This window comes from Hemitrygon akajei, chromosome 10, assembly GCF_048418815.1.
Source record: "Hemitrygon akajei chromosome 10, sHemAka1.3, whole genome shotgun sequence".
NCBI lineage: Eukaryota > Metazoa > Chordata > Chondrichthyes > Myliobatiformes > Dasyatidae > Hemitrygon > Hemitrygon akajei.
Genome location: NC_133133.1, coordinates 16544566 through 16566373, shown reverse-complemented (window position 1 = coordinate 16566373; position 21808 = coordinate 16544566). Strand labels below are relative to the sequence as shown.

The window sequence follows — 21808 nt, the reverse complement described above, 5'->3', positions numbered from 1 at the left end:
TTAATTCTGGCATCCTCTGTAAGCAAGTCTGTATGTGTGGGTTTCTTCTGATTGCTCCAGTTTCCTCCCACAGTCCAAAAACTTACTGGCTGGTAGGTTAATTGGTCCTGTGACGGGTTAGGGTTAAATCAGTGGGTTGCTGGGTGGTGCTGCTCGCAGGGCTGAAAAGGCCTGTTTCATACGATATCTCTAAATAGATCTAAATGAAATTATGCTAGCTGCTTTACTGAAGCCGTGAGAAGTGTGGGCAAAATCCATAGTGAGGAGGCTGGTTTCTTTGGTGTGCTGAGCTGTGTCCTTAATTCTCTGCAGTTCTGGGCAGAGCAATTGCTTTACCAAGCTGCGATGTATCCAGGTTGGTTGCTTTCTATGGTGCATCCACCCGAAAATCAGAGAGGCTCAACAGTGTACAGCGCAAGATATAAAATTTACTATAGGTTACCAAAACAAATGGCAAAAGAGGAATAGTGAAGTACTGTTGATAGGTTCATAGATTATTCAGAATTCTGCTGGCAGAGGGGAAGATATAAAGATTCTAAAGATTAGTTTTATTTGTCACATGTACATTGAAACATACAGTGAAATTGTTACTTGCGACAAATCACATCAGCAAGGATTGTGCTAAGCAGCCCACAAGTTTCACGCTTCTGGTGCCATCATAGCATACCCACAACTCACAGAACCCTAACAGAATGTCATTACAGGACAGCCACAGTCACAGGGAGAAACTCTAACTCCTTAAAGATAATGGCGGGAATTGAACCTCAAAGCAATGGGGACTAACGTACCAACCACACTAGAGACCAGTTATTTCTGAATTGTTGAATATGGGTCTTCAAGCTCCTGTACCTCCCTCTGATGGTCCAACGAGAAGAGGGCATGTCCTGAGTGATGAAGGTCATTCATGTGTCGTACTTAAGTATTTGTATACTTGCTGAGAATAATACAGTTTATATCTTCATCTTTGTATATTTTTGGGAGGAATAAATTGTATTGTATTTTTGGGGGGGGGGATAAATAGCACTCGGTACCTTTCCCCATAGATAAAGAGTAAAGAGAATATTTTAATTTAAGCTCTCATATTTTATGGAGAACAAGATTTAGGAAGAAGAGGGTGGCAAGTTGGTGCAGCTTGTAGAGTCACTGACACACACAGTCCCAACGATCCAGGTTCATCTCTGACTTTGGGTGCAGTGCGTGTAGTTGGCATATTCTCCATTTCGCCATGTGTTACCTCTGGGTGCTCTAGTTTCCTCCCACAACTCACAGGTTGATTTTGCCATTTACGATTGTCTCTAGTGTACAGGGGAGCAGTGGAATCTGAGCTGATCACTGTGTGGGGAGAATAAAGAAACAGAATGAATGTAGGATTAGTGTAAATGGGTCAGTACAGACTCGATGGGCCAAAGGGCCTGAATCTCTGTCACTGATTCTTTGATTTCTGACACTTTTGCTGAGCTATGATGAGCAATTTCAAGTTCCTGAGTGCCAACATTTTGGATGATCTATCCTGGGCCCAACATATTGATGCAAACTTGCCAGCGGCTATATTTCATTAGGAGTTTGAGAAGATTTAGTATGGCAGCAAAGACTGCAGCAAATTTCTACAGATTATTTGTAGAGAGCATTCTGACTGGTTACGTCACTGTGAAGTAGCCTGTATGGAGGGACCACTTCACAGGATCAGAAAATACTATAGAGGGTCGTAAACACATTCAGCTCCATCATGGGTACCACCCTCCCCACCACTGAGCACATCTTTAAAAGGCAATGCATCAAAAAGGTGGCATCCGTTGTTAAGGATCCTTACCGTCCAGGACATGTCCACTTCTCATGAGTACCATCAGGAGCCTGAAGACAAGCACACAACATTTTAAGAACAGCTTCTTCCCCTCCACGTTGAGATTTCTGAACGGTCTATAAACCCATGAACACTACCTCACTATCTTGCATTACTAATTTATAATATACAGTACATTTCTGTCCAGACACAATGGTACACTGGTAATGTTAATGGATAGGTAATTAAGAAGGATTCACAGGGACTTTTGTAATCTACCCAGAGCAGTTGAGAATTTAAATTTAGTTAATTAAATGATTTGCAATTAAAATAAAAGCTGGCATCATTGATGCTGAGTGTGAATTTTCTAAGAAAGCCAACTTGTTTATTCCTATTCCTTTGACTTGAGTTAGTTCATAATGGAATGGACTTGGAGAGGATGGGGAAGTTGAAACCAGAGGACAGAACCTCAGAATAAAAGGCTGTCCCTTTAGAACAGAGATGAGGAGGCATTTCTTTAGCCAGAGGATGGTGAATCTCTGCAATTCATTGCCACAGACAGCTATGGAGACAAGTCATTGGGTATATTTAAACCGGATGCTGATAGGTTCTTGTTTAGTCAGGGTGTCAAAGGTTATCTGGATAGTGTATATCGTTCTGGTTACTCTGTTATAGGAAGGATGTTGAGGCTTTGTAGACGGTACAAAAAGAGGTTTACGAGGATACTGCCTGGATTAGAGGGCATGTACAATAACAACAGGTTGAACAAACTTGGGTTGTTTTTTCTCTGTAGCGACAGAGGCTGACGGGAGATTCGATGGTGGTTTATAAGACTATAAGAGGCACAGATGGTGTAGAGAGGCAATATCTTTTTCCCAGGGTGGAAGTGTCTAATACCAGAGGGCATTTAAGGTAAAAGCAGGCAATTTGAAAGGAGATGTGAGATAGGTTTTCACACAGTGAGTTGTGGGTGCCTGGAATGCACTGCCTGGGGTGATGGTAGAGGCAGATACATTAGAGACTTTAAGAGGTGTTTAGATAGGCACATGAATGTGAAGAAAGTGGAAGATTATGGACATTGGGTAGGCAGAAGAGATTAGTTAGCCATTTAATTGGTTCAGCATAACACGGGGCTGAAGTGCCAGTTCCTGTTCCATATTGTTCTACGTTCTATGTTATGAGGAGAAGGCAGGTGAATAGTGTTGCGAGGGATAGTAAATGAGCCATGATGGAATGGCAGAGCAGACTAGATGGGCCAAATGGTCTAATTCTGCTCCTATGTCTTAAGGTCTTACAAGTTAGCTATTCCAAGCCCATTGTGACTTTGTTGATTCCAAAAGAAGTTAATGAATATGGAATAAAATGTGCATATGTATAAAAATCCTGCTACAATGGACCCTTTCCAGTTCGCTCAACTCATAAAACGGTCCTCGAATGATGCTATAACATTTGTACTATATGATGACTGCGCTGCTAGATCCACTTCAGAGCGAATAATCCGGTTTGCTGGTGACACAATAGCCTTGTCACATCAGAAACAATGTCAAAGTGGCTTACAGAGAGGAGGTTTAAAAGCTGGTAGAATAGTGTGACCACAACAACTTGAATCTTACCATGGACAAGACCAAAGAGAGGATTGTGAACTATAGGAATGCAGGCTGACCACTCCTCGTTGCACATAAATGGTCCTTCGTGGAGAGTTAAGATCACCAAGTTTCTGAGAGAGCACATAATGTTTGATCTCACCTGGCCTCTCAATTCCACCTCTATAGTTGAGAAAATACAGCAATGTCTCCACTTCCTGAAAAGTTAGAGGCAGTGACTCTCCCCCACCCCCCTCTCTAACCAATTTTCAGAGGCGTACCATCAAGGTCGTCCTGACCAGCTGCATCACCATCTGGTTTGGGAATTGCAAGGCATCTGAACCCAGTTCCTTACAAAGGATTGCATGGATTGCTAAGAGGATCATTGGGTGTCTCCTCCAACAATCTGAGATATTTATCAGGAGCACTGCATATGCAGGGCCATAGCCTTTTCAATGATCCCTCTCATCCATCCAACAATCTCCTTGACCCCCTACTATCAGGCAAGAGGTAGCGTATAGCATTAGCACAAGGACTGTTAGGATGGGAAACAGTTTCTTCCCCCAGACCATGAGACCACCCAGCCACCAACTAGGTCTCATCATGTATTACTGTTCACTTTTTAATTTGTGTCATTCCATGTTGGCGGCAGCATCTCTAGCTTAATCACACTGAGTGCTGGTGGCCCCCCGGAACAGTCAGATTTGGGCAATATAAGTTGGCCTTGATGTGATATGCATATCCCATCAAGGAATAAAAAGGGACTCCAACCACGTTGTCTTGTGTTTCGTTTGAACTTATAACCTCTTGATGGCTTAAGGAATCTTCCTCTATTGTAGGGCTTCACGCAACAAATCTGAGAAGAAGCGAAGAGACCAGTTCAATGTTCTCATCAAAGAACTCAGTACAATGCTCCAGGGGTCCACACACAAGATGGACAAGTCTACTGTGCTGCAGAGGACAATTGACTTCCTGCAGAAACAAAAAGGTTTTATATTCTGGCAAAGACTTCTAAACAAAAACCGCCTTAATGTATTCACGGTCATCTGATTTCTACCCATTAACTTACAGCAATTAAGCCTCAGCACTTCTTTGTGAAGGTTTGACTTATTATGAGCTTGTTAGTTTGAACATGATGATAAGATGATCAACCAGACAGTTAGATTTTTTTCCCATGGTGGAAATGGTTGATACCTGAGGTCACAATTTTAAGGTGAATGGAGGAAAGTTAAGTGGATATGATTGAGTCATAGAGACATTGAACTCTACAGCACAGAAACAGGCTCTTCAGCTCATCTAGTCTGTGCTGAACTACTAATGTGCCAGGTCTCATTGAACTGCACCTGCAACATAGCCTTTCATACCCCTCTCAACCATGTACTTATCCAAATTCCTTTTAAATGTTGAAATTGACCCCGCATCCACCACTTGTGCTGGCAGCTTGTCCCACACTCTCACCATCCTCTGAGGGAATAAGTTCCCCTTCATGTTCCCTTAAACATTTCACCTTTCACCCTTAACCCATGAGCTATGGTTGTAGTCTCACCCAACCTCAGTGGAAAAAGTCTGCTTGAGTTTGCCCAAACAATATGCATCATAATTTTGTATACCTATGTCAAAAGTCTTATCGGTCTTCGGGTTCTAGTCTCTCAGGTCCTCAAGCACAGCAACATTCTTGTAAATTTTCTCTGCAGTCTATCAATCTTATAGCCATCTTTCCTGTAGGTAGGTGATGAAAAGTGTACACAATGCTTCAGCTTAGGCCTCACCAAGGTCTTGTACAATTTCAACATAACATCCCAACTCCTGTGCTCAATACATTGATTTATGAAGGCCAATGTGCCAAAAGCTTTCTTTACCACCCTATCTACCTGTTACACTACTTTCAAGGAATTATGGATCTGTACTGCCAGATCCCTTTGTTCTATCACACTCCTTAGTGCTCTACCCCTCACCGTGTAAGACCTACCCTGTTTTGTCCTCCCAGAGTGAAACAGCTGACACTTGTCTCCATTAAATTCTGTCTGACATTTTTCAGCCCATTTTTCCAGCTGATCCAGAACCACAAAAAGCTTTGATACTCTTCCTCGCTATCCACTGCACCACCAAACTTGGTGTCATCTGTAAATTTGCTGATCCCATTTGCCACGTTATCATCCAACTCATTGAAATAGGTGACAAACAACAAGAGACCAGGCTCTGATCCCTGCAACACACCACTAGTCATCAACCTCTAGCCAGAGAGGCAACCATTTACAACCACTCCCTGGCTGCTTCTGCAAAGCCATTGTCTAATCCACTATCCATCCCAACAGTTTGGCATCCCCTCTCCCCCTCTCCCCCTCTCCCCCTCTCCCCCTCTCCCCCTCTCCCCCTCTCCCCCTCTCCCCCTCTCCCTCCCCCTCTCCCTCCCCCTCTCCCCCTCTCCCTCCCCCTCTCCCCCTCTCCCTCCCCCTCTCCCCCTCTCCCTCCCCCTCTCCCCCTCTCCCTCCCCCTCTCCCTCCCCCTCTCCCCCTCTCCCTCCCCCTCTCCCCCTCTCCCTCCCCCCTCTCCCCCTCTCCCTCCCCCTCTCTCTCTCTCTCCCTCTCTCTAATTAGTGTTGTTAGGATGAACAGTGATTTTTGATGGACACTAGATCATGGTCCCTTTTGGGGGGGGGGGGGGCTTTGCTATTGCTTGCATGGTGAGTGATCAGGAGGCAAATGCTTTCTTCTGGAGTAAGTGGGGGGAAGGAGATGGGGAGGGGTGGGTTGATGCTTTGCTGCTGTTTGTGTGTGGAAGGGAGAGGGGAACTTTCGGGTTCTCATTTTTTTCTGTCATTCATTTATTGGGGTTTTTTTCTGTTTCATGGATGTCTGTGAAGAATAAGAATTTCAGGTTGTATACTGTATACATTCTCTGATATTAAATTTAACCACTAAACCTTTGAACCATCAAACCATTCAATTAACTACCTCACCTTGAATGCCGAGTGACTGAACCGTCTTGACCAACCTCCCATGCAGGACTTTGTCAAAGGCATGCAGACATATCCACTGCCTCGTCTTCATCAACTTTCCTGGTAACTTCCTTGAAAAGCTCGATAAGATTGGTTAGACATGAGCTACCACACGCAAAGCCATGTTGATTATTGCTAATCAGTCCTTGAATATCCAAATACTTGTATATCCGGTCCTTTCCAATAACTTTCCTACTACTGACGTCAGGGTCACAGGCCTATAATTTCCTGGCTCATCTTAGAACCTTTCTTAAATAATGGACCAACATTAGCTATCTTCCAATCCTCTGGCACCTCACCTATGGCTAAGGATGCTTTAAATATCTCTGCTGGGGTCCCTGCAATTTCTGTACTAGTATCCCACCAGGTCCGAGGGAACACCTTGTCAGGCCCTAGGGACTTATCCACTCTAATTTACCTCAAGACAGCAAACGCTTCCTCCTCTGTAATCTGTATTGGGTCCATGACCTCGCTGCTGCATTTCCTCACATCAATACACTCTGTATCCATCTCCCAAAAATCCATCTCTTTCAGCTCCAAGCATAAATGATCACTCTGGTCTTCCAGAGAACTAATTTTGTACCCTGCTATCCTTGTCTTCTTAATATACATGTAGAAGGCCTTAAGATTCTCCTTCACCTTGTCCGCGAGAGCAACCTCATGTCTTCTTTTAGCCTTTCTGGTTTCCTTCATAAGTGTTCTCTTGCATTTCTTATTTCTCAAATACTCCTCAAGTATTTCATTTGTCCCTTCCTGCCTATAACTGCTATTTATCTCCTTTTTCTTAACCAGGGCCTCTATCTCTCAAAAAAGCTGTCATCCTTGCCTTTTATTCTGACAGGAACCCACAAACTCCACTCCCAAAGTTTCAATTTTGAATGCTTTCCACCTACCAAGCACATCTTTGCCAGAAAACAGCCTGTCCCAATCCACATTTGCCAGATCCTTTTTGATGCCATCAAAATTGGTTTTTCTCCAATTTTGAATCTCAACCTGAGGACCAGACCTATCCTTTGCTATAATTACCTTGAACTAATGGCCTTATAATCATTAAATGCAAAGTGTTCCCCTCCACAAACTTCTGTCACCTGCCCTGTCTCATTCCTTAATTGGAATCATAGTATCACATTCTCTCTAGTTGGGACTTCTATGTACTGATTAAGGAAACTTTCCTCAACACATTTGACAAACTCTACCCTATCCAGCTCTTTTATAATACAGAAGTCCCAGTCAATATGTGAAAAGTTTAAAATCATCTACTATCACAACTTTCTTTTTTGCAACAGTCTGCAATTTCTCTACAAATTTGCTCCTCTAAATCCCATGGATTGTTCACTGGTCGATAATATCCCTTTCTTATTCCTCAGTTCTACCCATAAAGCCTCACTAGATGATCTTTGCAATCTGTTCTGATTGAACACTGCCGTGACATTTTCTCTGACTAGCAATGCCATCCCTCCCACATCTATCACCTCTATCATGACTAAAAGAGCCCCAGAATATTGAGCTGCCAGTCCTGCCCCTCCTGCAAACAAGTCTCACTAATGGCTACAATGTCGTAATTCCACATGCTAATCCATTGCCTAAACTCAACCGCCTTTCCATATAACCATATAACAATCACAGCACGGAAACAGGCCATTCCGGCCCTCCTAGTCCATGCCGAACTCTTAATCTCACCTAGTCCCACCTACCCGCACTCAGCCCATAACCCTCCACTGCTTTCCTGTCCATATACCTATCCAATTTTACCTTAAATGACACAACTGAACTGGCCTTTACTACTTATACAGGAAGCTTTCCTACAATAGTCCTGCCATTGAAATTTACACAGCTCAGAACATTAGTCCCAACTTGCTTCCTGACCCTGTATGTAGGTTTAACAACATGTTTCTCCACAACCACTCCACTATCCGTTCTGGTGCTCTGGTTCCCAAACTCCACACCACATTCAGAGGTAAGTATTTTACACAGAGAGTGGTGAATGTGCTGAACATCTTGCCAGGGGTGGTGGTAGAGGCAGATGCATTAGGGGCATTTAAGAAACACTTAGGTAGGCACATGGATGATTAAAAAAAAAGAGGAGGATAATGCAAGAGGGAAGGGTTAGATTGATGTTAGAGTAGGCTAAACGGTTGGCACAACCTCATGGGCAAAAGGTTGCACATTTGCCACTCTCAGGACGTGGAGCTCAGAAAAATAGAGGGCTATGGGTAACCCTTGGTAATTTCTAAAGTAAGTACATGTTCAGCACAGCATTGTGAACTGAAGGGCCTGTATTGTGCTGTAGGTTTTCTATGTTTCCATCTATGATTTTTCTCCTGATGCTCCAGTTTCCTCCCACATTCCAAAGATGTGCAAGTTAGGGTTCATAAGTTGTGAGCATGCTATGTTGGTGCTGGAAGCACAACGATACTTACAGGCTGCCCCCTGCACAATCTTTGGACTGTGTTGGTTGTTGACGTGAATGACGCATTTCACTGTATGTATGTTTCAATTTACATGTGACAAATCAAGCTAATCTTAAAACTATAGGCAATCTGTTTTGTATCATAAATCTGTATTTATTTTTATCCATCACCGATAAAGTAGTTTTCATTCCATGTGTCCATCCCCTTATTCCCAAGATTTTTCAATCAACCATCTGTACAATACTTAAAAGCTAAATTTACTCATTTGTAAACCACCGGACGAAGTCAGCAGCTCAGGAAGCATCTATGGAAATGAATAAACAGTTGATGTTCCAGGCTGAGACCCTTCATCAGGACTGGAAAGGAAGGGGGAAGAAGCCAGAATAAGAAGGGGGGGGGGAGGAGTAGGAGGACAAGCTGGAAGGGTGATGAAGTAAGAGGTTGGGAGGTGATAGGTGGAAAAGGTAAAGGGCTGGAGAAGAAGGAATCTCAAAGGAGAGAAGGACCATGGGAGATAGGGAAGGAGGAGAGACACCAGGAGGAGGTGTAAACCACCAATACAGATTATACATAAGAATATGTGGTTGGACTTCTTTACACTGATCTAAAGGTCAAACTAATTTTGTATTAACACCAGGCTACTTTCAAAACTATAAAATATAACTCAGATGTCTTCTTGGAGCTGCGTTTCCCAGTTCATGGAATGTTATTCAAACCTATTTTCCCTTTCAGAACTTTCCGCTCAGACAGATGCTTGTGAGATCAGACAGGACTGGAAGCCTTCTTTCCTTAGCAACGAAGAGTTCACACAGTTGATGTTGGAGGTGTGTTTCAGTATTCTTCATCACCAAGCTCAAATACTGCTTGCACTTGGAAAATGTACTGATGACTGGGTCTGAGAAATGCCTCAAAACTCAAAAATCTATGATAATCTAAAGAGTCTTTCTTCACTTCAATGGACCTATAAGATGATCATGCATTTTTGAGCCAGTAAGTAAATAGTTCTAACAGTACTGAGGGAGCACCTTCACCACAGAGTCCGTATCCATTTAAGAAGCCAAGTCTTAAAGGCATACAGAACAGTAACAGGCCATTCAGCCCAACATTTCCATGCCAATTTTTGTTCATCTATGCATATGCTATTTACCTGCATTATAACTATCCTTCTGTGCCTTGCTTATTTAAGAGTCTCTATAAATGCCTCTTACAAATAATGATTGTCTCTGATTTCACCTCTGGCAGCATATTCCAGACAGCAACCACACTCTGTGAACTTGTCCCTTAGATCCCTTTGTCTCTCATCTTAAACATGTGCCTCTTGCTTTTGATAGTCCTACCTTGGGAATAAAAATATTTGGTTTGTCTGCCTCTTATAATATATTCTTTCAGTAGGTCTCCCATCAGCCTCTTTCTGTCCATGAAAAGCAAGCCCCACCTAGTCATAGAGCATAGCAACAAGCCATTCAGCCCATCTAGTCCATACAAACTATTAATCTGCCTAGTCCATCGACCTGTACTGGGACCATAGCCCTCCATACCCCTCCCATCCATGTACCCATCCAAACTTCTCTTAAATGTTGCAATTGAATCTACATTCAGCACTTCTGCTGGAAGCTCGTTCCACACTCACACCACCCTCTGAATGAAGAAGTTCCCCTCATGTTGCCCTTAAATATTTCACCTTTCACCCTTAACCCATGACCCCTAGTTCTAGTCTCACCATGTGACTATAAGACATTGGAGCAGAATTAGGCCATTCAGCCAATCAGGTCTGCTCCGCCATTCCATTAAGGCCAATCCAGATCCCACACAACCCCATACACCTGCCCTCTCGCCATATCCTTTGATGCCCTGGCTGATCAGAAAATGGTCATCTTCCACCTTAAATATACCTGTGGACCTGGCCTCCACCGCAGTCTGTGGCAGAGCATTCCACAGATTCTCTGGCTAAAAAAAATCCTCCTTATCTCTGTTCTAAAAGGTCACCCCTCAATTTTGAGACTGTGCCTTTAGTTCTGGATACCCTCACCATAGGAAACATCCTCTCCACATCCACCCTATCTAGTCCTTTCAACATTCAGTAGGTTTCAATGAGATCCTGCCCAACCCCTGCCCCTGCATTCTTCTAAGTTCCAGTCAGTACAGACCCAAAGCTGCCAAACACAACCTCAGTGGAAAAAGCCTGCTTGCATTTACCCTATCTATACTCAATTTTATATGGCTCTGGTAACTTTCCCCTCATTCTCCTATGTTCCAGGGAATATAGTCCTCTCCAGTCTCCCCCATAAATAAGTTCTTCCAATCCAGGCAACATCCTGGTGAATCTCCTCTGCACTCTCTCTAGTACAGTCATACCCTTCCTGCAATTTGATGACCGGTGCACAAGTGTAGTCTGGCCAGTGTTTTATAAAACTGCATCCTAACATCCCAGTTGTAATATTCTATGCCCTAACCTATAAAGGCAGACAGACCATATAACCACTGAAGCTTTAGCGTTATAAAACTTTGCAGTTTGTAATATTAGCAGCATCTGTTTAACTGAACTGCAGCAGTACCTCATCATTGTCTTTGACCTTTAAGAACATTGGCTCTACTAACCTATGCTTAAATTCACCAAACTTCATAAAAGGAATAGGTTTTTCCAAACCGAATCTTGGACTGTATTTCTTTTTTCTCTTTCTCTACACTGGTGTCGTTAGGTTTATTTTGATGTTTATTTCTGAGCACATGTAAATTATTCATGAGTTATGTTAATTTATGTTAATATATGTTTGTAGTGTACTGTGCTGCTACTGTATAAAGCTAATTGTCATGGCATTTATACCCTGTGAGTTGATGCCTATGACAATAAACCTGAAGTTGGGATGTGAGAAGGTCTGAAATTGGCAATGTGCTGGTCACACAGTTTGCAGACAGTTCAAGATTGTTTAATGTCATTTCCAGCACGTAAGTGTAAAGGAGGACAATATAATTGTTATTCCGGATCCGACGCAGCTCAAAAAAGCACAATAAGATAAAGAACACAGTAATAATAAAAAAACACACTAAATATAAAGCAGCACCGTAGCATAGTGGTTAGCACAAGGCTTTACAGTACAGGGGCCTCCATTCAATTCCCACCACTGCCTGTAAGGAGTTTGTACGTTCTTCCCGTGATTGCGTGGCTTTCCTCTGGGTACTGCAGTTTTCTCCCACAGTCTATAGACATACTAGTTGCCCGGTTAATTGGTCTTTGTGAATTGTCCCATGATTAGTTTAGGATTAAATTGGGGGATTGCTAGCCAACGCAGCTCGAAGGACTTATTCCATGCTGAATGTCAATAATTAGATAAATAAATGCATACATACATAAGATAACTTACATACATAGATTGATTATAGGTCCCTAAAGTAGCACTAGGCACAAGAGTGTCTGTACATAAGGTGACTCTGACAGTTATTGGTAGTGGTGGTTGGGTGTGTGGAAGGATCGGTCAGTGGGTGAAGATGCTGATCAGCCTTGCTGCTTGGGAAAAGTAACTGTGCTTGAGTCTGGTGGTCCTGGCATGGATGCTACGTAGCCTCCTCTCTGATGAAGTGGGACAAACAATCCTTGAGCAAGGTGAATGGGATCCTCCATGATGTTACTGGCCCTTATCCAACACTGTTCTGCATGTATGTCCTTGATGGTGGGTAGGTGATGCATTGGAAGAGAAATATCGTCGCATCACCTCAAGAATAAAAAAATACAGCAGGCCTGCTTTGACTGTCATCTATCCACACTTAAGTGATGTCTGTAGCTTGGTATTGTCACGTATGAGTTATTTTCCAAGGGCTCTTCGTTCAAAACCTAAACTAGAAATGTGTATTGCACTTAAGTGGAGCAGCGATGGTTATTTCTTTCTATGTCCTTTTAGGCTTTAGATGGATTTCTCATAGCACTTAGTGTCGATGGAAACATTATTTATACCTCTGACAGTGTTTCTTCCCTGCTTGGACATTTACCGGTAAGAATGATGCAATATTTTTTTTGATGATACTTTGGTCTACGATCTTACATGAATTGGACAAGTAAGGAACTACAGAATCACGCAAGACAAATTGAAAAGCAGATTGATTTCTGCCTGTGGGTTTGTAATCTAAATGTGTGTTAAACTGTGTTATTCTGTGCACATAGGTAAGCACCACTAAATGGCTGCAGGCAAGAAGGAGGTTATATCCAGTGAGAATTTTCAACACAAAAATCAAAGCAGTCTACTTGTATGAATCTCAACTCTGAACTGTAATTGCTCAATTGTGCCTTTGAACATTTCTTCCTTGAATTCTTCTTTGCAAATCATGCCTCAGTAGATATTAGTTTTGAAGGAAGACAGTGTATTTTCTGGCTGTCTCTCCACACTTAATTTTGGCTTAAACAAAGTCAGTAAATCACTTAGAAATTTCAGCTTTCAGTCACTTATAAAATGGGAGCAGAAACTCTAAAAGATCTTGCAGTTTGTAGAACATAGTGCAGTCCATTTCACTCACGATCTTGTGCCAACCTTTTAGCCTACTCTAAGATCAAGCTCACCCTTCCCCCTCACATAGCCTTCCATTTTTCTTTCATCTGTATCTCTATCTAAATTTCCCTGATGCATCCGCCGCTACCTCCACCCCCAACAGTGTGTTACACACACCCAGCACTGTGTACCTCAGGCATCCTTTCCTCAAATTACCTTACACTTTCCTTCAATCACCTTAAAGTTCTTACCTCTTGTGTTTCTGCCTTGGAGAAATATCTCTGCTGTCCACTCTGTCTATGTCTCTTGTCATCTTATCAAAGAGGTTCACAAAAATGATTCTGAGATTGAAAGGTTTATTGTATAAGGAGCACTTGATGGCTCTGAGCCTTTATTCGCTGGAATTGAGGGGAGGGATCTCATTGAAACGAATTGAATGTTGAAAGGCCTCTATATTGTGGACGTGGGGAGGATGTTTCCTATAGTGGGGGAGTCTAAGACCAGAGGACACAAACTCAGAATAGAGGGACATCCATTTAGAATGGAGATGAGAAGTTTCTTTAGTCAGAGGGTGGTGAATCTATGGAATTTGTTGCCACAGGCATCTATGGAGGCCAGGTCATTGAGTATGTTTAAGGCAGAGTTTGATAGGTTCTTGATAAGTAAGGACGTGAAAGGTTACAGGGAGAAAGCAAGAGAATGGGGTTGAGAGAGAAATAGATCAGCTATGATCAAATGGTGGAGGAGACCAAATGGATCAAATGGCCTAATTCTGCTCCAATGTCTTATAGTCTTATGGTCTTATAAACCTCTAGCAGTTCTCCTTTCATCCTCCTTCAATCCAAAGAAAGAAGCCTGAGCACGCTCAAACTCCTCATAAGGTATGCTCTCTAATCCATGCAGTATTCTGGTGAATCTCCTCTGCACAAGTCCAAAATCTTCCAAATCTTTCCATAATGAGGGGACCAAAACGGAACACAATAAAACAAATGTGTTTTAATGAGGGTTTTATAGATCTGCAACATTACTTCATAGTTCCTGAGCTCAATTCCCCGACTAATGAAAGCCAACACATTATACGCTTCTTAGCCGTCCTATCAACAACTTGCACAGCACCTTTGAGGTGTCAATGGACATGGATGCCAAGGTCCTAAACACAAAGTACACTGCAGATGCTGTGGTCAAATCAACATGTACAAACAAGCTGGATGAACTCAGCAGGTCGGGCAGCATCCATTGAAATGAGCAGTCAACGTTTCGGGCTGAGACCCTTCGTCAGGACCCCTACCTTCTTATTCTGGCTTCTGCTCTGCCCAAGACGTCAACTGCTTATTCCCCTCCGTAGAAAGGATGTGTATAGGATCTTGGGGTCCATGTCCATTGATACCTCAAAGGTGCTGTGCAAGTTGTTGATAGGACGGCTAAGAAGTGTATAATGTGTTGGCCTTCGTTAGTCGGGGAATTGAGCTCAGGAATGATGAACTAATGTTGCAGATCTATAAAACCCTCATCAAAACACATTTGTCCTGATGAAGGGTCTCAGCCTGAAACATTGACTGCTCGTTTCAACGGATGCTGCCCGACCTGCTGAGTTCAGCCAGCTTGTTTGTACATGTTGACCCCAAGATCCCTCTGCTCCTCCACACTTCTAAGAATCCTGCCAGTAACCCTGTACTCTGCCTTCAAGTTTGACCTTCCAAAAGGAATCGTATCATACTCTTCCAGCTTGAACACCATCTGCCACTTCTTGTCCAAGCCTAATTAGGGAAAGATGATAGCACAACCAAATAGATAATCTCTTTCATGCCGTGCCGCTGAGTATTTTCCTAAGCTTTCAATCTAGGGTTCCTCTCACTGATTCAGATCAGAAGTGCACTCTCCATTAGTGAAATATAGCGAAGTGCAGAAAGTGAGGAACAAGGGTAGAACTGGGATTCTGGTGCTATGGGTAGTGCTTTTCTCCCTTCTAACCCACAGGAAGGTTACTTGTTTCTGACTCTGCTTTGGCCTCATTCAGTAAACTAACGTTTTCTGCTAGCTTTCTCTGATGGGTTGGAAACTGACTGTTAATTTGATTGTTGCGCTCAGCTCTTGAATTGGAAATTAGGCTGTCACTTGCCTGCACTAGAAGTCCTCTCTGGCTGCAAAGCATTGCACAATTGAGCAACCCACACAAAGTGCAGGAGGAACTCAGCAGGTCAGATTGCATCTACGGAGGGGAATAAGCAGTTGACGTCTCGGGCGGAGCAGAAGCCAGAATAAGAAGGTAGGGGTGGGGAGGAGTACAAGCTAGCAGGTTCCTCCAGGAGCAACACAAAACATCGACTACTTATTCCCTCCATAGATGCTGCCTGACCTGTTGAGTCCTTCCTGCCTTTTGTCTGTGCTGCTAAAGATTTCCAGCATCTACAGAATTTCTTGTGTCACTGCACAATTGACTGGTTCACCTCCGTCTAATACATCTAATTTTCGGTTCCATTCTTAACCACATGCCAACCAGCCTTCTCTTTCTGAGATAATTAATCATTGCTGTGATAATTTTAGCAATTGACTCATCTGACCTATTCAAACCTTTCTGTAGTCAGGACTTTACATGGTGCAATGATCTCTACCTCAAGCCTGGTGTTGTTGATTATACATGATGGGGTTTAGGTCAGATATCAATACGTCCTCCAGCTCGGATTCCAAACTGGCCATAAATATAATTGAGTTTTATAACCAAGCTGCATGGTTGTAAAATTAGAACCCAACTCCGAGCACGAGGAATGACACTGTAAACCTAGAACACATCACATGTGTAACACCTGGAGGAAACCCACGTGGTCACAGGGAGAACATACAAGCTCCTTGCAGACAGTGGAGAGAATTGAACCCAGGTCACTGGCACCGTAAAATATTACGCTACAGTGCCACCTGAAATCCAGAGAGGTTATGATGTACTAGAATGATGACTATTATGGCTATTTTCAAGTCAGCCTAGGACAAGGAATTGAATGGTTCTATATGAAGAAACAGAGAAGGTTTTCCATTAAAAACTAACATTTTCTTTTGTACCAGTCAGATCTAGTGGACCAAAATATACTGAACTTCCTCCCAGAACAGGAGCATGCAGAAGTATTCAAGCTGCTATCAAACCAGATGCTGGTGACTGACCAGGTCTCTCACGACTACTCCAGCAGTATGTACCATCTTGTATCTGATTTCTTATTTCAGCAGATAAACTTAACAACATAAACTTGCATTTACAGCATTTCTTTAAAATAGCAAAACATCCCAAGGTGTTCACAAAGGCTTATCAAAACAAGTTTGGCTCTGTTGAAGAGAAGAAGTTTCCAGGACAGATGACAATGTACTTGGTCAAAGAAGTGCTTCAAGGAGCATCTTAAGACATGAAAAAGAGGTGGAGAGGACATTCCAGAGCTTAGGGTCCAGGTAGACATGCATGGGAGTGATCGATCTCTGGAGTACAGGGCTGGAGGAAGGAATACAGTACCTCATAGGGCAGGATATCTCTGTTGGAGAAAAAGTGGCAAGTATCTGGTTCAATACACAAAGCACTTGAGGAACTCGGCAGGGCAGGCAATATTTATGGATGGAAATAGACCATTGACATTTTGGATTGAGACCCTTTATTTGGACTAGAAAGAAAGGAGAGGTAGGTAGTATGGAAAGAGGTGAAGCAAGAGTTGGCAAGTGATAGGTGGATCCAGGTGAGGGGAGTGATAGGCAGGTGAAGGAGGAAGGAGGGTGGGGATGAGGTCAGAAGAAGATAGGTGGAATTGACAAAGGTATGATTCACTGAATTTAAAAGAATGAAGGCAATTTTAATGAAATATATAAATATATTTTACAGAGTAAAGTGCAGATGTTCCCACAGCTGTTCAACCTTCTAAGTTCCTCCAGCAGACTGTTTGTTACTTTACAACGCAAGGACAGATCATCTTCAACCTCAGTCTCCAGCTGGACATGATGAAAAGACAAGAAACCAGACTGAGACCAGGATCAGATAGCACTTATAGAATGGTCGTGTGTGCATGCATGTACTTGTATATGTGACAATAAGCTTGACTTTTGTCTTTGACGTCGTATACCTGAGGAGACACTTGATCTACAGCTGCACCTGATATTCTCAGTGAGATCCCATATTGTGAGCAGCTTTGGGCCCCTTATCTAAGAAAGGATGTGCTGGTATTGGTGAGAATCCATAGGAGGTTCATGAGAATAAGCCTGGGAACAAAAGGTTTAATGTACGAGGAGAGGATGTTCCCATAGTGAGGATGTCCAGGACTAGAGGATGCAGCAGGATGTCCCTTTAGAACAGAGATGAGAAGTAATTCCTTCAGCCAGAGGTTGGTGAATCTGTGGAATACTTTGCCACAGATGGCTATGGAGCTAGGTTATTGGATATATTTAAAGAGGAGGTTGATAGGTTCTTGATTAGTCGGGCTGTAAAAAGTTAAGGGAAGAAGGCAGGAGAATGGGGCTGAGAGGGATAATAAATTAGCCATGATGGAATGACAGAGCAAACTTGATCGGGTGAATGGCCTCATGTCTTCTGCTCTTATAAGTAGTCATTTGATCGACTGTTTTAATGATATTTACTGAGAGACGAGTAGCCAGCCGCTTTGGGAGAATTCGCCAACAATGAGAAGAAAGCATCTCCTAGAGGAGACGTTTCTCAGTTTACAGTCACAGCTCTGAGGGACAACACTCCACTGGAGTTGCACTGGGGTGTCAGCCTGGGTCCTGTGATAGCCCTCAAAACTGGAGGCACCTCCTAACCTGGAGATACAAGAGTGAACCAGATGAGGTGCAGGTGATGTGCACTGGACTGATCTACTGGTGCTTACTGTAAAAGTGTAGTAAAGCTGAAAAATACTGGAAATGATCGGCTGTTCAGGTGATGCCAGTGGGAGCAGTGGGAGAGAGGAACAGGCCAGAATCAGGTCTAATATCGCTAAGATACGTACATCACAAAAATTTATTGTTTTGTGGCAGCAGTATGGTGCAATATATTTAAAAAGTACTATAAATTACAATAATATTTTTTAAAGATTAAATTAAAAGAAAGTGTAAAAGAGTAAAAATAGTGAGGTAGCTTTCATGGGTTGGTTCATTGACCATTCAGAAATCTGATAACAAAGGGGTAGAAACTAAAACGTTGAGTGTACAGGCTCCTGTACCTCCTCTCTGATGTAGAAATAAGAAGCAAGCACATCCTATGTGATGGGGCTCCTTCATGCCGGGTGCCACCTTTTTTGACGCATCACCTTTTGAAGATGTCCATGATGCTGAGGGGGTTAATGCTCATGGTGGAAATGGAATTTACAACTCTGAGTTTGAAAGGCCAATGGCCTTTCATGAGAACTCAGTAATGGGAGATTGATTTTGTTCCGTAACTTTCAAATTTTTTACTGGTCCTCTGATTGCCCACTTCTGACCTGACCAGTTCACATAGAGGTGGCAGTGGTGTGTTCCTGAGGGCAAGAAGGAATTAAGTACAGAAAACTGACAAGATAGCCTGTCAGATCACAATGGGACCTGACTTGAATCTAATAAATCCTGCTTTATACAGATGTTGCCCTGTGGTTCTGATCTGTAAGTGAGTGAAACAGAAGGATATAGGTGTCCCTGTGCAAGAGTTACAAAAGGTTAACAGGTAGGTCCAACATTTAGTTAAGAAGGCGAGCATCATCTTGGACTTCATTACCAAGGGACTGAAGTTTAAGAGCAGGAAGAGTTTGCTGAATTGTATTGGATGTTGATGAGGTGTTAATTTTGTTGAAATTTACCTAAAGATATACTAACATTGGAGGCAGTACAAATGAGATTCACCGAGCTAATTCCTGAGAGGAGAGTGCATTGATAAAAGAGATTAAAGAACAAAATTGGGTTTATTCGTCACAGCCACATTGAAATATACAGTAAAATGCATTGTTTGTATCGAAGACCAACACAGCACCAACTTTGGTGTCTATAAGACCGTAACACTTAAGAGTATAATTAGACCAATCAGCCTATCTGGTCTGCTTCACAATTGATACATTGCATATTTTCTAATATGCCACCTGTCTTTTACACATTGTAATTGTACCTGGGTCAACCACGTTCTCTGGCAGCTCGTTCTATATGGGGCATCACGAGTCACAGGCCTGCAGTCTAGGGAAAGAGAAACACCACCCTCTTCAACCAGTCTTAGTTCTTCCTCCAGGTCAATTTTGTATCCAACTACCCAGTTCACCCTGCATCTCATATGATCCTACTTCCTTGATCAATGTATCATGTTGAAGTCCATGTAGGCAATGCCTACCTCTCTGGCCTTGTCAATACTCTTGGTCACCTTTTCAAAAAGTTCATGAGACACAAGTTCCCACGCACAAAGCCAAAAACAAACTGAGTGGAAAGTATGTGGAAATTAGCTGTAAATTTATTCCAAGAGTTTTAAAAAGTAGGACTGCAACAAGGAAATTGTAAGCATAATGGATTCTGCAGATGCTGGAAGTCCAGAGAGACACATAGGGAATGCTGGAGGAACTGAGCAGGTCAGGCAGCATCTATGGGGATGAATAAACAGTTTCAGGCTGAGACCCTTCATCAGGACTTTTTCAGCAGTGCTGATAAAAGGTCTCGGCCCAAAAATGTCAACTCTTAATCCTCTCCAAATAATTTTTTTATGTTTATAGATGTTAAGTCTGAAGTTACAACAGGATCTAAATCAAATTGGGAAGTATTCAGAGAAATTGCAGGTGAATTTTAGCTCAGATAAAAGTGAAATGAGGAACACTGGGAAGTTAAATTGAGGGCAGAACTTACACATACTGTAAACACAAGAAATATTGCAGATGCTGGAAATCCAGAGTAATACACACAACATGCTGGAGGAACACAGCAGATCAGGCAGCGTCTATGGGGAGGAATATAGAGCCAACTTTTCAGGCCGAGACACTAAATCAGAACCAGAAAGGATGGGGGAAGAAGTTATACAGTGAGCAGCAGGGCCCTGGAGAATGTAGAAGAGACTTAAGAGTACGTTGCTCCCTGAAAGTAGTGATACAAAAAGATAAAGTGTTTAAAAAAAGGTCTTCATCAACTGGGCATTGAGTACAGGAGTTGGGACATCATGTTACAATTATATAAGAAGTTGGTGAGACTGCACCTGCAATATTGTGTGCAGTTCTGATTGCTGAACTATGGAGAGGACGTGATTAATCTGGAGAGTACAAGACGTTGCAGGAACTGGAGAGCTTGAGTCCTGAGGGTAGACTGAGACTGCTTTCCATGGAGTGAAGGAGTTTGATGTGCGAGATGACTGAGAGGCAAGTTTTTCACACAGAGGATTATGGGCATGAAATGAGTTGCCACATGAAGTGGCAGAGCCAGGTACAATTCTGGTCATCCCATTAGTGAAAGGATGTTGGGTCTTTGGTGAGGGTACAGAAGAAATTTACCAGGATACTGCCTGGATTAGAGGCCATGTGCTATAATGAGAGGTTGGACAAGTTTGGCTTGTTTTCTGTGGAGCGGTGGGAAGATCTGAAAGAGGTTTATAAGATTATGACATGGAGCTCAGAAAAACAGAGGGCTATGGGTAACCCTAGGTAATTTCTAAGGTAAGGACATGTTCGGCACAGCTTTGTGGGCCGAAGGGCCTGTATTGTGCTGTAGGTTTTCTATGTTTCTATGAGAGGCATAGATGGAGAAGACAGTATTTTTTTTCCCAGGATTGAGATGTCTAACACCAGAGGGCATGCACTGAGCGTGAGAGGGGGTAAGTTCAAAGGGCTGTGAGGGGCAATTTTCTTTTACACAGTAAGTGGTGGATGCCTGAAATGTGCCTGCGGAGATGGTGATAGCGGCAGGAGCATCAGGGACTTTTAAGAGACATATGGGTAGGGACAGGAATGTGAGAAAATTGGAAGGACTTGGATATTGTATGGGCAGAGGGAATTAGTGTTGTTGGCTATTTGATTACTAATTGAGGGCTAAGGGCCTGTTCCTGTTCTATATTCTAGTTTCTAATAATTTATAACACTTAAAAGATACTTAAGTAGGTTTATAGATAGGAAAGGTCTAGGCCCTAGAGTCTCTAGACTTTAGAGAGATGTGGGTCAAATGTAGGTAAGGGAAGTAACTCAGGAAGATATCTTGGTTGTCAGTAACAAATTGAGGTGAGGGCTTTTTCCATACACTGTAACTTGACTCTATGGCTGATGTTAATTAAATAGGTTTGTGCGTGTTTTTGTTTGAGAACTTGGTGATGTTTTGATGGGTGAATCACACATTTCTGTGCCCTATTTTCACATGTGTAACAGTTGAGAGTTTCAGACCAGAGCAAATCAAACAGATGAAGAATCTGCAACTGTTTTAGAGGTAGAAGAGAACAACAAGAGTGAAAAACAAAACTACAAAAATGAGTCATTAAATAAAATAAACCACAGAATAGGGAGTGTAACTGCAAAGCAAGCAGATTGTGTATTGCCTTAGGTAGTCAGAGAGGCTTACAGTCAGACCATTCAACTCATAGTATCAAAGAGACCCATCCACTTTCTCCCTGACCT

At 42.6% G+C, this 21808-nt stretch overlaps 1 protein-coding gene across 1 annotated transcript in view; it reads left to right on the top strand.

The window, feature by feature from the left end:
* Window positions 1-21808, top strand: part of LOC140734175 (circadian locomoter output cycles protein kaput-like) — a 139908-nt gene that overhangs the window by 37742 nt on the left and 80358 nt on the right. Inside the window, exons 3-6 of the mRNA XM_073057816.1 lie at window positions 4203-4351; window positions 9505-9596; window positions 12669-12758; window positions 16308-16428. Coding sequence (XP_072913917.1) covers window positions 4203-4351; window positions 9505-9596; window positions 12669-12758; window positions 16308-16428 — 452 coding nt within the window. The remainder of the gene's footprint in view (window positions 1-4202; window positions 4352-9504; window positions 9597-12668; window positions 12759-16307; window positions 16429-21808) is intronic.